Here is a 14572-nt window from a genome sequence, read left to right as displayed (position 1 = left end):
GAGAATAAATCAAAGATGAACACTAGCCTTCAAATAAGATAAGATCTAGCCAAAAATACAAATGCTGTTCTTTTGGAGATGCTATCCATGGATAGGGCTACTAAAAATAGAAATATAATTAAATACAGCTGATATCACTCAAAGACCAGAGAGAGTGTTCATGAATATAGGTACACATATGTGCAGAGCTATTCTTTTAATTTCTTGATTACATTAAGGCTTTCTAAAAGAAATCTATAGAAATCTATTAATTTTATGGAATAAAAATCAATCATTTTTATCTGCTTCACTGATGGGAGTGAAAAGCCAAAGATAACTGGACTTTGTATAAGAACCTGCTGTTTTTTTCTATTATTCTCTCATTATTTATAAGGAGTGCTCACCTGGATTGAATTGCAGTTCAGTATTAAAAAACGAATATACCAAAGCACTCTGCTTTGCCCTCCTGATGACAGTGCCTTTTTTGTCCTAAAAATAGGATACAGAGCCTGAAATTGTCTCATCAGAAGTTTGGGGTTTTTTTTAGGTAGGAAGTGGATTTATTTAGAAAGAAATTTTTTAAAAAATTACCATATCTAATTAATGGTTCTGACCAGATCAATCACAGTTTCTGACAGTACTTAAGTAGAGAATCACTTTGTAGGTTGTTTTCTTGTGTACAGGGAAGTTTATAGCTCCTTTAAAAGGTTCTCAATGTCACCAGATAAACACTGGTAGCTGCATTTCTGTGAGGGATGTATTAGTAGTTCGTTCACCAGGCACCCTCAGAGATGACCGAGAAGATGGAGAAATAGCAACGATCTTGGGTTAGTTCTCAGGGGTGGTGGGCTTGGGCTTCAGTCAGGTAGAAGCAAGATGCTGGCTTCAGAAGTCAGGAGTATCTCCTAGGCTTAATGATGTTAGCATGAAGCAATGTTCAGCCACATCTCCTGGAAACAATTTTCTGTGAAAATCCCACTCCATTTACACATATTTGGACTTAAACATAGATTTGACTCAGCCATAGAGCAAGTGGGCTTCCCTGGTGGCTCAGAGGGTAAAGAATCTGCCTGCAATATGAGATACCTAGATTCGATCCCTGGGGTGGAAAGAGCCCCTGGAGGAGAGCATGGCAACCCCCTCCCGTTTTCTTGACTGGAGAATCCTCATAGACAGAGGAGCCTGGCAGGCTACAGTCCACGGGGTCTCAAAGAGTCGGACACAACTGAGCGACTAAGCACACACAGCAGAGGGCAAGCAGCTTCTGAGATGGAAGGAGAAGACAGAGGAAAGAGGCATAGATGGTAAATACGCAGCCCTCTCCCCTCCCATCTCCGTGGCTGATGTCAGGAACTGACTATGGCCCCTTGGCCCCTGGGGCCTCCCAGAGCTTCACAGTCCTGCAGCAGACTCTGGACAGCCACCACCCAGACCCTGGGCTGGCAAGTCCATCTGCCCCAAGATAGTACTCCTTGCCGTTCCTGCTGAAGCCTCTGTGTTATAGTCCAAAGAAGATTGCTGACAGGACACCCCTCAGAAGTCAGCTTCCTGAGTCAGTTTGGGTTAGTTCGTTCTGCAGAGAGGCCTGCCCTGATCTTTGAAGCTGCATCCAGCTTTCTGGAGCTGAGGTGCCCAAGCAGGTTGTGCTGAGAGATTTTGCTTCCCTGCTCCCTGGGCAGGATTGCAGCAGCCATGCATGCCATGTGACCTCATTGTTCCTGCCTCTACTTCTGCTTGAGTGGGCCCCAAGCCTGAGGTCTAGAACACGAGTGTTTGCCAGGTCAGCAGTTACTATAGAGCTGCCTGGGCCCTTGGAAATTACCTGGTCTGGGGATTTTAAAACCCAGGATGTGGCTACAGAGCAGCTGTCCAACATGGAAGCAGACCCAAGGGGAACTGTGGCAGGCTGAAGACAGGCTGCCATCCCCCAGGGCAGGACCACTGTTGCCAGATCTTAGGCTTCCACAAACACTAGAAATCTGGAGTTTTAAAGTCTGAAATCCTCTGATTTTTAAATATTGACAATTCATTTTAAAAAGCTTTTCTTAAAAACAACATAGATGAACAAAACATCTCTTACGGAAGAGGAAACCGTGATTAAGTCTGTTTTTACCAGAGGAGGGTGATAATGTGCACTCAAGAAGCTCAGATTTTTGGCCGTGCAGTCGGGTGTTCTTTCCATGGGCTCCCAAAGGTGTGTGTTTCTCACAATGTGTGTCTTCAAAAGCACAGACTTCTTGGTGGGTATTTGGCCAGAGGGGCATTTTATGCTCACTCAGAAATGTCAGCAGCCTCCCCAAGGGGAAACAGATGCTTACAGCGCTGCTCTTCAGCCTAACAGGTTGTGGGCCACTTAGGCTGGTGCAGCCTTTTTGTTTCTACAGAAAGCCAGGCCCACATGCTAATTGAACGCGTTTCGTCAAGATGATCTTATTTTAAAACTTTAATGTGCCTCTATCCCCAGAGATGAACTGCCTGGAAAAGTGCATTTTAAATATTGTGAATGCAGGCAATCAAAACCATTCTACCCCAGACTTCACCTCTGTCCAACTCATTTCTGATGGCCTGCATTCCTCCAGGTGTACCCAGGAACTCGCTGTCACTTCAGTTATAAGTGCATAGCTGTGTGTGATGTTACAGAATGCTCCAGAATGATATTCATACTTCTGATGGGTTGAGTGTTGTTTCAAAAGCAACTTCTACCTAGGAATTTGCTTTAAGTGTGTCATCAAACACTGAGAAATATGTGATTTGTTTTTCTTCTTTTCTCTTAGGAAGCTGACAGCTGGGAAATTATAGAAGGACTGAAAATAGGCCAAACCAATGTCCAGAGACCAGACAAACATGAAGGTTTTATGCTAAAGAAGAGAAAATGGCCTTTAAAGGGCTGGCACAAGGTAACATTTTCATCACATTCATCTTCATATCATCTTCATAATTAGAGAGGCTCTTACTTGGTGTCATTAAGTGGTTATACAGCCTTATTTTAACCATACAGGCTGCAACCTGTCGTATCTATTTAAGTCAGAGTTCTGTAATGTCTGTAAGCAGAGAAAAAATATTTTACATATTTAAAATCCAGTTTAGACATATTGTTGTGTACTCTGCTTTTTAAACTTAAATTAGGATAAATATGTTCTTATTAAATATTCTTCTAAACCTGAGCTGCTTCAAATGCATGCATGTATTTTATCAGATGGATTTATGCTATATATGCCACCACTACTGAACCAATTTCCTATTGCTATGTGTGAACATGTGTTTGATTTTTTACTGTATGATGTTGTGATGAAGATTCTTACACATGAATTTTCATTTAAGTTCTTGGAGTAAATTCCTAGAATTATTGTTCACCAGTGCAAACTAAAGATGGAAAATCACTTGTCTTGAAAGTTTGTCTACTGCCCTTTAATATATATGGTGTATTTCTCTCTCCCCAACTCCACATAATTTTTCCATCTTCCAGTTTTAATTAGGAAGAAAATATTTTGCACTGTATTGTTGCAATGACCTGAGTAGCAAAAATTCTGGACACTTAGGAGAAGCAAGCTGTCCTCTGTTTTCAAGATAAGCCTTTGGATAGACCACCAGGATCTATCTAGAATCTGGAAGAACAGGTTCATTACTTGCCACATCTGCTGATGGATTTCATCTCAAGGCAGATGGATCTGTGGGTGCAAATGGAGTGGTGGTTGCTGCCCATTGGTTCAAAAATGGAGGTTATGGATTATAACGTCCTTACGGAAATGTGTTTCTTGCAAATTAAGGGAAGGACCTAAAAATTAACAGATGGGAAGTGTTGCCTCAACTCCCCATCTCTGAGGATGGAATAAAAGCAAGTCAAAGAGTCTTCTTCTCTCCCACTTGTCAGAAACCTTGGCAGTCTCCTCAAACCCATACTACTATTCCAGTACCAGGAATCTCTCTTCACCCTTGATCTCTCTTGGATTTTGGTCAACTGGCCTTACACCTTCCTGGAAGCACCTTTGCCTTTCATTCTGACCTTCCCACTTTGCAGTTCCTCACATCAGTGGCCTTGCTTATCTTCTCCCCATGACCATCCTATAGGTTATCTCTGCTAAAATTCTTTGATAGATAGAAATGGAAAAATAGAAGAAAGGGGGGGGGGGGTCAAAGAAACACGGTTATCTGAATTGCTAACTTTAATTTAGCACTCTTCGCCCATGTTTCAGCAAGCTTGGCTGTGGTTCAGAAGCAGCTCTCTCTGCATCTTCCCTTAGAGCATTTTGCTCCAGGAGCAGAAGTAGGTCCTCCCTTGCATCTCCTTTGCTCCTGGTCTGTGATCCTGTATTTTTTCCAGCATCAGTCCATTCGATTGCCCAAGTCATAGGCAATCAAAAAATCAAGTATTTTTCAGCTGTAGAGATTCTTTCTTCTGGTGCTTACTTTTTGCCCCCTAGAACTGTAACAAAGGGGTTACAGTGGCCTTCTGTGAGTTCTGTATAGGGTGTCCCCAGGCCCAACTGCCTGTCACCTCAGCAGCCTAGAGTTCCTAAGTCACATAAAAACTTCCCAGCTGAGTAATTTACCAGCCACAGTAATTTACCTGCATCTGGGGAGACTAGAGGACCCTGGACCCATTATGTAACTGGGTCATGGGAGCTGTTTGTTCCCCTGTCAATTGTCCATGGAAAGGAAATCAACCACAAAGAGCTCCTGAGATTTGTGGATCAAGAATAGCTAGATTCATTTGGACTGGACCAGGAGTATCTTGGAAGAGACAGAAACCACTCCAAATATATATATTTATTCCCCCTTAATAGAGTGTAGAAATAATTTTTAATATGCTTTACTAATAGTGAAATGGAAGTATTTTTCTAAGTGCAGATGCAAGCATATTGATAAGGCTACTCTTTAAACTTTTTATTCATAGCTCCAGTCCACTGGCTTCTATTTACAGACATGGGTATTTTCAGAATTATCGGTGGTAGCTAGGGAAAGTCAAGAATTGACCTCCAAGGTGAAAAAGTAAACAAGTAGCCAAGTTCCTCACAGAATCACTGTGACCTAAGTCAGTTTATTCTCATTTCTTACTTTGAAAAACACCCCAGTGTAGTTCATTCAGAAAGTCCTAGATGTAGGCCCTGGAGTTCCTGCTGCTACCCCCACACCCCCGTTAAGAAACACTGTGGTGATGGGGGAGATCCATGTGGTCCACTGGTTAGAATTCAGCACTTTCAGTGCTGTGGCCCGGGTTCAGTCCCTGGTCAGGGAACTGCGATCCCATAAGCTGTGCAGTACAGCTGAAAAGAAAAGAAAAACTGTGGTGAAAGAGTTCGTCCCCATTGGATTATGTGTAAAAGAACCCTACTAGGTAAATGGTATGGAACGTGAGCTCAGATTTCCTTACCATTCCATGTGACTGGCTGTGGCCAGGTGCACTAAATTCAAATACATGGAAATGGTCAAACGTATTGATTACTAAGTATCAAGCAATATTAGACCCACACTTGTGAATGTTTTATGTAATTCAAAATACTGATAGTAACTGGGGACTGTTTGGTTCTTGCAGCGTTTTTTTGTCCTGGATAATGGAATGTTAAAGTATTCAAAGGCACCACTTGATGTAAGTAGACAAAAAGATTGGTTTCGAATTCTGCTTGAAATGAGTCAACACCGCAGTGTACAAGTGTTGTGCCATAGTTACCAGTTCTGTGTGTTTCTGTGCCTGTAAGACTTAGCAACCTACCAAACTTCCATGTTGCATGGAAGGTGTGTTTTATGCTTATGTTCAAGCTAGCATAAAATCTCAAACTGCTGCATGAAAATTTAACTATTGTAATGTATGCTGTTAAAAACAGAAGCTTAAACCTAAAAGTCACCAACTAACAAAAATCACCCTTTCTGTTTTAGAAAACTCAAGTAGACTTTTTTCCCTGCATTTCTCAATAAACTATGCTTTATGTGCTTTTTCTGAGATTTAGCATGCGTTCTTACTGATTTTTTTTAAGACTTATCTGTGGACTTCATTTCTGTTTCATACATTCCTTTATCTTGAGCATCCCAGCTCTAAAATTATTCCAAATTACTTTTCTTTAATATCAGAAGTTATTGTTTGCATGCAAAACTGGAAAACGCTCTCCTTCTTATCATTGTGTGTGGGAGAAATAACAGAGGGCTCAGATTTCAGTTCTGACCCTAGCTCCTTCATGAGTCAGCTGTGTGTCCTTGGTCAGATGAGGGCAGCCAGAAGATGAGCTGTCTGCTCTGTGCACTCAGTCCCAACTGCCCATTTCCACCCTGCAGCTGTCTGCTAGCTGATTACTTGGGTATATTTGGGGTTGTAGGTCAAAGATGGACCATAGTTATTTTAGGAACCAGAAAAAGTATCTCTTAGGATATAAACTGTGTAATCTAGAGTTACAAAGAATTGACATTATAGTTATGCCAAAACAAGAATGAGATGAATAGTCTTACTTATTGAAATTGCCCTGAAGTCACTGCAACTTCAGCTGTCCTCAAATTAAGGACCTTCAGAAACTTAGCCATTTCCTCTCTGTTCAGGAGGTGTGATCTTCCATCTCCTGTAGATAAATGAGAGTTTACATTAAGCTCACTTCAGTACAGAAACACATCAGATCACATATCCTTCCAGCCTTTTAACCAGTCTTTTGATTTCAGATCCAAAAAGGGAAGGTCCATGGAAGCATCGATGTGGGACTCTCTGTCATGTCAATTAAAAAGAAAGCTCGGAGAATAGACCTTGACACAGAAGAACACATCTATCATTTGAAGGTAAAGATGGCTTCCGAGGTTTCTCTGCCAATATCTGGGGAAATCCTTTGCCTAGACTAGTGGTTAGGCAGGAGACTGGCTTCACCATTACCTGTTCCCCTTTTTCAATTGTTGTAGGTGAAATCCCAGGACTGGTTTGATGCATGGGTCTCCAAACTGCGCCATCATCGATTGTATCGACAGAATGAAATTGTGAGATCACCACGAGATGCTAGTTTTCACATATTTCCTTCAACCTCCACAGCTGAATCCTCACCAGCTGCTAATGTTTCACTTGTGGATGGAAAGGTATGACTTCGTTATATAAAAGTCAGCCCGGAAATTGCTTGGAAGATTATGCAGACATATTTACTGAGTCTCATTTGACAAACCAGGAAGAGAAGGTTGGCTTTGTACACTAACTCTCAGAAGACAATAGTGCCATTTAGCATCAAAGTTAATTACAAGTATAGAATAGATTAGTTGGGAATGTGGATCACCAAGAGAATTAACAGTTACTTTTTCTATGAATGGACTACATCTTAATTTTCAATGGCTTTATAAGCATATTAGAGAGTAGAGTGAACATTTGGTTAATCAATACCTAGAAATCAATGTCTTCCTGGGTGGTAATAAGAAGGCCACAGTGTTTTCAGAAAGAAACTTGCTTTTTTGCCTTGAGCTGGAACACATACATGACCACGAGAGAGACCGGTGAATTTCCCCATGATAAGGCAAGTGGGCTAGAGATTGCGACAGTAACTTAAGTAGCGGCCTATTTGAGACTAGGCACTGTGTTAAGCATTGGACATTCATTCATCTCTACTCTTTAATATAGCCAAAGCTCAGAGACAGTTAAGAATTTTTCCAGAAGACATTATCAGCTGAGTCTTCATCTCAGCTCCATCTGAATCTTCATCTTTGTTTCCAAAATCAGTCTTTTCCATTGTACCAGATTAAGGGAGGCTGAAGTTATTCTTTGGGCTGTTTTTTTCTGTGTTGAAACACTAGAGGTGTTGCCTGTTAAAAACCAAGGTTAGGTCAATGGAACAGGGAGAGAGCTGTTTTTGCCTTTGCTGCAATAATTAGGTTTTCTGAACCATAGCCACATTGCACTACCCAGGATTCTTCCAGTTTCTTACTTGACACCTGATATTGAGAACAGGGACATCTGTGAACAACTGGCTGCCACAGGGAACTGAGTTCAAGTGTGTTTCAGTGAAGGTTCTGCTTTTCTCTGTTTTCCTACATAGGGGTGTATGGACTAATATATAGCCAAGTTTCCTTACCAAGCATTGAAAAACCTCATGGGGTAACTGAAAGACTAATCAAATCAGATTAAATTAAATATAGCTGTATTTAGCTATTGCTGTTTTGATGGAAATTACTTAAGTCATTTTTGTTAAATCCTGTTAATTATATTTGGTTGACCCAAAAGTTCATTCAGGTTTTTCCATAACATCCTACAGAAACACCCAAAAGAACTTTTTGACTAACCCAGTATTTCACAAGGCTCTCAAACATATTTCATTCTGGAATATCTCTCTTCTAGAAACAGGGTGTTGGATTAACCCTGATACTAACTGCTTCTGAAATATAAGGAAATGAATCAGTTGTTGTTTAATCACTAAGTCAAATCCAACTCTTTTGTGACCCCATGGACTATATAGCCTGCCAGGCTCCTCTGTCTGTGGGATTTTTCAGGCAAGAATACTGGCATGGGTTGCCATTTCCTTCTCCAGGGGACTAATGAATCAGTAAATCGGGGTTATTAGGGAACAGGGCACTTACTGAGTAACATACACAAGATGTTCAAGATAGTCCCCAAGATTCTCTGGGCCTCCTGTGTTCTCATCACAAAATGGAATGAATCCCAGAGTTAGTCCAAATTAAACAAGAAATGTAGTCTAGATGGATATTAAATATATATACATATTTAATCATTTGGTTCTTCCAGCTTCTGCCTGTGTCTTTGGCACAGAGTGTTGATAAAAGATGTATTATTTTCATCTCTTGTGTTATGTATTAAATAACTTGGGTGACATCTGAGACTGGAGAACTGAAACCAAATCCTCCCCATTGTTTGCCTTGGAATAAGAAAGGGCTTCGGCTCTGGTTTTCATAGATGTATTGCTCTCATTACAAACAACATACCTCTAAGATCTAACTCGGTGAAAGATGTCCATTACATTTATCAAAATGCAATAAAGAGTGAAAAGAGCTTTTTATCACTTTGCTTGCATTCTAGGCATCAAATGATGAGGTTCCAGAATGTTAATTGCTTTGTGGCCCTGTGCGGGTAATAAATAAGTCTGGATTTGCTAAGCATGCGCATCCTTCACTTCATAATGATTTACAAGAGACACAATCAGTTGTAATTGAATATTAAAGTCAAGTATGGAGTTTTAAAGTTGTTTCAGCTTTATGGAAATAAGTTTCTGCTTTTTTCTTGGAGTGTTTCTCACACTCACGTTAGTATCTACATACTTCATACAACTTTATTTCATATAAAATCTCTTTAATAGAAAGTCTGTGAGCTATAGATAATAATAACTTGCCAAGGCTGCCTCTTTTTTTGCCATGCTGTGTGGCTTATAGAATTTTACTTTGCTGACCAGGGATATAACCCAGGCTCCCGTCAGTGAAAGCGCCAAGTCCTCACCACTGGAGTGCCAGGGAATTCCCAAGACTGCCATTTTATACGTTACAGTTTTCAGTATGCAATGTCATACTGAATATGCAGTTTTCAATATTTTGATCGAAAGGATGCTTGCTGGTGCATAATGTATTTAAGAATCACAAGTGGCTGGTAACACCATGAGTTAGTCATAAGGGTACAGAAAGCTTTCAAAAAGTAAAGGCCTTCATTCGTGAGTTGAGGACTCCAAGAAGGACACTATCAAGTATAACTTAGTGGGTAATTAAAAACCATTGAAAATTTGAGTTGGCAGGTCCTTGCAAATGTAATATTCTTAAGCATTGTCTGCTTCATTGTACAGTGGAGACAGCAGCTTAACGAGTGTTGTTATCACCTATGAATTTTTACTCTCCTGAGCTTGTACCACATTTAGCCAAGAGGCTTCTTCCATATTTTGAGCTTGCCCTTTTCCCCCCCTTTTTAATGTAGTTTTGAGGATGCTAGTGTTCTTTTTAGTCACTTACATGTACTGTTCCTGCCTAACCCTACACATTTTGCTGTTCGCTGTAGGTGCAGCCAAACAGCTTTCCATGGCAGTCCCCTCTGCCCTGTAGCAGCAGCCTCCCTGCAACCTGCACGACCGGCCAGAGCAAGGTGGCAGCCTGGCTGCAGGACTCGGAAGAGATGGACAGGTGTGCAGAAGGTCAGTTCATGCCTGGTGTGGGCTCTCAGCGTGAGCAAACAAGACAGACACAAAAGGGGCAAGTTGTATGGGTCCTGCACCTTTCAGGTTTCTTACCTGTCCATTCTCCTGCACCCTCAGAACTACTGAATCTGGTTTTGCCCTTACGCTGACTCCCACCCACTTCAACCCTCTCAGCCCCTTTCCTTAGCAGTTTCCTCTGGCTTCCTTAGCCTCCCACACCCTGCACCCTGGGGGCGATCACCCAGCTGAGTGCTGCCTCAGGAGGACCCTCCACCCTCTCTCCTGAGAGTCCACTAGGTCACTTACACGGCTGCCTTCTCTGCTGCTCTGTCTGGCCCACGGAACAGTGTGTGTTCCCCAACTACCGGCAATAAATAGCCATGTTATACTGCATCTTTAGCCAGCGTTACCTGGTCGTGGTGTCCCACTCTGGATCAGTTATTGAATACTCTGAACTAGTACACAATTCCTTCATTATACCATCTCTCAGCCTCTTGACCTGCAGAAGCTTTTTCCTTCCATGTCATGAACCTAAGCATGTTGGTTCAAACTGGATCCACAGACCATTTCCAGTCTGTGAGACGGCTTTCATTTGACATTCAAAAATGAAAAGAAAAAAAATAATAATAACGGGTATTTAATAAATCTAAATTGATTTCATTTTTAAATTATTTTTAGCTTATATTGGACCTCTTTTTTAATATTAAATTTTTTCCTTTATAAAGTTATGGTGAAAGGAGATGTTACATTATTTTATGACCTCACTTAGAAAAATTGAAATTTGGTGATCTATGTTCATGCCTTGACCAAAACAAATTTTTTTTTGCTTTCCACATGTGTGAACTCAAAGTCTGCGGCATTTTTATTAGTTCTCTCCACATCCCAAGCTCAGTATTTATGTGAAAAATATGACTTTGAGGGGGATGTTATATTCATTAAGTGTGTCAAGCTAACATTCCATTGAAAGGGTTTTACTTGATTGTATACACAAAACACACAAATATTACTTTGCCTTTATGAACTTCAGGTTGGGGAAGAAGCTGAGCTCACTGTCCTACATACTGAAGACTCGCTCGCCTCTGTGGCTGTGCCAGACAGTCAGCCTCTCCTCTACTTTCTGCCTCCTTGTTCGTGCTTGTGGTGTTCAACCTGGCCACCAATGTTGTTGAAAAGATGGAGATTGTTCACTGGGACCAAAGTGCATTCATGTGACCAAAATAAATAGACATTGGCCTTGATGCCAAGAAGCCCCTGACTGGTGGGGGTTGTCTCTGTCTCCCTGTGTGCTTCTAAATAGTCTGTGGCCCATTCCTGTGCCCTTTTGCCAGCCTTGGGGGTGACCCTCCTTTCTCCCCATTCTATCTCTCCACCTGTGTCCTCGTCCTGCCATTCTCTTCTTCAGGATTTAGCAGAGGAATGATCTCTTCTCTTGGGAACAGCCTAAGTCTTTCCCACCTTCCTTGTTCCTGCCTGTAGACTCCAGCTTCTCTCCCCTAAGTTGACTTGGCCCTTATGACTCTATGGCAAAAGCGTTCTTGGCAACAAGAGGCCGTCTGATTTCTGCTGTGTTCTCAAGCCTCATCCTCTGACCCGCCCTGCAAGACCTTGTCTAATGGGCCCCCACTTTTAGGTCCTGTGAAGTTTTCCCTTTTTCTCCAGTTGTTCCTCCCTTATTTCACTGGGATTCTACTCTGGTCAGCCTTGGTTGTAGGGATGGTCAAGACTGAGTATTCTGCTTTTAGCTTCAGTAATAATAAGCAGAGTTTATTGAGTGCTTATGGGGGTCGGGCACAGAGTTAAGTACTTTACATATGTGGTCTTTTATACGTTTTCACAATAGTACCAAGCAGGAATTATGAGCCATATTTTTCTAAATAGGAAGACCACAGCTCAGAGAGGTTGAGTAACTTGTCCATGTTACACAGCAAGTACTTGGCAGAGCTGCAGGGCTAACCCAGATCAGCTTGATCCCAATGACTATGCTCAGTGCTCTGGAAACAACAGGCATGCTTCTAACCGCAGTCTCTATTATGATGAGGATGAGGATGATGATGATAAGATGGTAGTGGTCGTGGTGGCAGTGGATAGGATGGGTCACGTCTTGTGCAGCAGGCGCTGTTCTAGGTGTTTTATATGCCTTGACTCATTTAATCCTCTCAGTGCCGCTTTACAGGTGAGAAAACACAGGCTCAGAGAAGTCAGGTCACTTTAACCAAGTTGACCCAGCCAGTGACGGTGGAGCTGGGATTCAGACTCAGGGTCTGACTCCAGAGCGTATGCTCTTAATCACTACCGTATTTCCCTCAAACAGGCTGAACACCCTGTGTCTCAGACCTCTGTACGCAGCCTGTGCTGCATTCCCAGCCGCTTCCCGCACTGTTGGCCCTTTCTGTTGATGCGCTTGGTCATGCTCTCTTCTCAGCCTGTCAAAAACCAATTCTGTCTCCTCTGTGGAAACGGCCCCAGCTCCTGGATTCCCCTGTGTTTGTCGGTGCTGCCATCATAACCACTCCTGAAACCTCTGTCATCTCTGCCCCACCCAGCCTGTTCATCCCGTGGAGGCTGAGGTCATTATTCCTTTGAAACCTACCCGCCCCGCCACCCCGACCTCTCGCCCTCATCTGCCTTCCTCTGGAATTCCATTTCTGCCAACCAACTCATGCTCTCTCTTTGCTCACCAGCCTCTGACTGGTACCCGCACCTTCAGTCTCTTGCTTTGTGACTCCGTGGCTCTCAGAGGCTCCTGGGGAACTGCTGCTCTTGGATGTGTTCACAGATGGTGCCAGCACTTAGCAGGCATCATTCCATTGCCCTTGGCTATGAGATATATGTATTACTGCTGCCCCCACTTTGCCGATGAGGAAAGTGAAATGCGTGGAAGTTAAGGAATCTTCCCAGTTATGCACTGCCCTGATGGAGAGGCTGGGGCTCCAGCCAACCCACATTTACTAATCCCAAAGCCAAATCTTTGTTCACTACATAAAATATGTAGTCCCTCAAGACCTCTATTTCTTAAAATAACTTTTGCAAAAATCTCTTCGAGTGGTTTTCTGTGGACTCTTGGGCCGTAGTCCAAGCTACTTAGCCCAGCATTTAACACCAACTTTCAGGTTTCTAGCCCTGCCTGCCCTTTCAACCTTGCCTTCCATAGGCCGAACTGAACTGGCTATCTCTAGAGTCCTTGCATGTTCCTGCCTCCATGCGTTTGCACAGGCTGTTCTCAACCTGCTGTGACTGCTCTGCCCTTCTCCATCTTCCTATTTTTCTGAATCCTCTATCAATCCTCCAGACCCACAAAAGTTTCCACTGCCTTATCTACTCTGACGACCTCAAACCACAGTAACTATCCCTTTCTTGAACTACCACAGCACTTTTTTTTTTGGTCTATTCTGATCGTTTTATAGAGTCCCATCATTGAGGTTGGTTGCAGCTCAGAAGTTCATCATGTAACATCTTCTTGAACCCATAACATAGCACATTTATAGTTCCAGTACTTAAAGAGGCTAGCTATTCATAGGTCTGGATGTCTGTCAGTCCAGATCTCAAGTATGTAAGGGAGTTTCTTAGCTCTTGGAAAGCCATTTTTCTCACAGATGCAAAATGTTAAATTAGTATTTTATGTGTCTTCCTTGTGTACCAGTATATCCATCACTAAAATGGATACATAATAGTTTAAGGTACAGATTATTTATTGCATATATTTTCTTTAAACCAGAATGTAAATTCCATAAATCTTACTTTATCGCTGTATTCACTATGCTTAGAACTATGCTGGTTGCATAGTGTCTTCCTAACCAGTTGTACCGAAATGAAATAGTAAAGGGATAACTTTGGATGTGCTCTGAGTCATCAGTTGTGTCCGACTGTTTGCAGCCCTTTGGATTGTGGTCCACAAGGCTCCTCTTTGTGTGGGATTTTCCAGCAAGAATACTGACCCAGGAGTCAAACCCGTGTCTCCTGTGTCTCCTGCATTGCAGGCAGATTCTCTACCCACTGAGCCATCAGGGAACCTTAATTAATCATTGCACAATTGGATAATATGGGTTTTTTTTTATTTTTTTAATTTAACTTTTTATTTTATGTTGGAGTATAGTCGACTGCAATGTTATCTTCGTTTCAGCAAGGCAATTCAGTTATACATATACATATATTCACTCTTTCAGATTCTTTTCCCATATAGGTTATTACAGAATATTGGATAGAGTTCTTTTTAGGACAAAGTAGAGATGATGAGAAAATAAGTAAACTGCTATATTCTTAAGTTTTCAAATTTTTACTATTATAAACTATCTCAACAGTCCTTTCTTGGCATAATTTTTCCTTTTTCCAAGATTCTAAAAATAGATTTAATCTTGATTTAATGAAATTCTAGAGATTTTTTTTAAAGGTATTTTTATTGTCGGGTAAATTTTTATAATCCTTATGTATAATCAGACATCTAGGCAAGGAGTAAAATTCTGCCAAGGATTTCATTTCTTCCATATTTTAAATGATAGAAGTGTCAAGAAATGGTG

At 41.7% G+C, this 14572-nt stretch overlaps 1 protein-coding gene across 3 annotated transcripts in view; it reads left to right on the top strand.

The window, feature by feature from the left end:
- Positions 1 to 14572, top strand: part of OSBPL6 (oxysterol binding protein like 6) — a 114940-nt gene that overhangs the window by 52117 nt on the left and 48251 nt on the right. For all 3 annotated transcript variants that reach the window (XM_068966823.1, XM_068966821.1, XM_068966820.1), the window contains exons 4-8: positions 2754 to 2876; positions 5513 to 5566; positions 6622 to 6735; positions 6853 to 7023; positions 9923 to 10055. In XM_068966823.1, coding sequence (XP_068822924.1) covers positions 2754 to 2876; positions 5513 to 5566; positions 6622 to 6735; positions 6853 to 7023; positions 9923 to 10055 — 595 coding nt within the window. The remainder of the gene's footprint in view (positions 1 to 2753; positions 2877 to 5512; positions 5567 to 6621; positions 6736 to 6852; positions 7024 to 9922; positions 10056 to 14572) is intronic.

This window comes from Capricornis sumatraensis, chromosome 3 (assembly GCF_032405125.1).
Source record: "Capricornis sumatraensis isolate serow.1 chromosome 3, serow.2, whole genome shotgun sequence".
NCBI lineage: Eukaryota > Metazoa > Chordata > Mammalia > Artiodactyla > Bovidae > Capricornis > Capricornis sumatraensis.
Note: the sequence above shows the minus strand (reverse complement) of the source record. Positions and strands in the feature narration are given on the sequence as shown.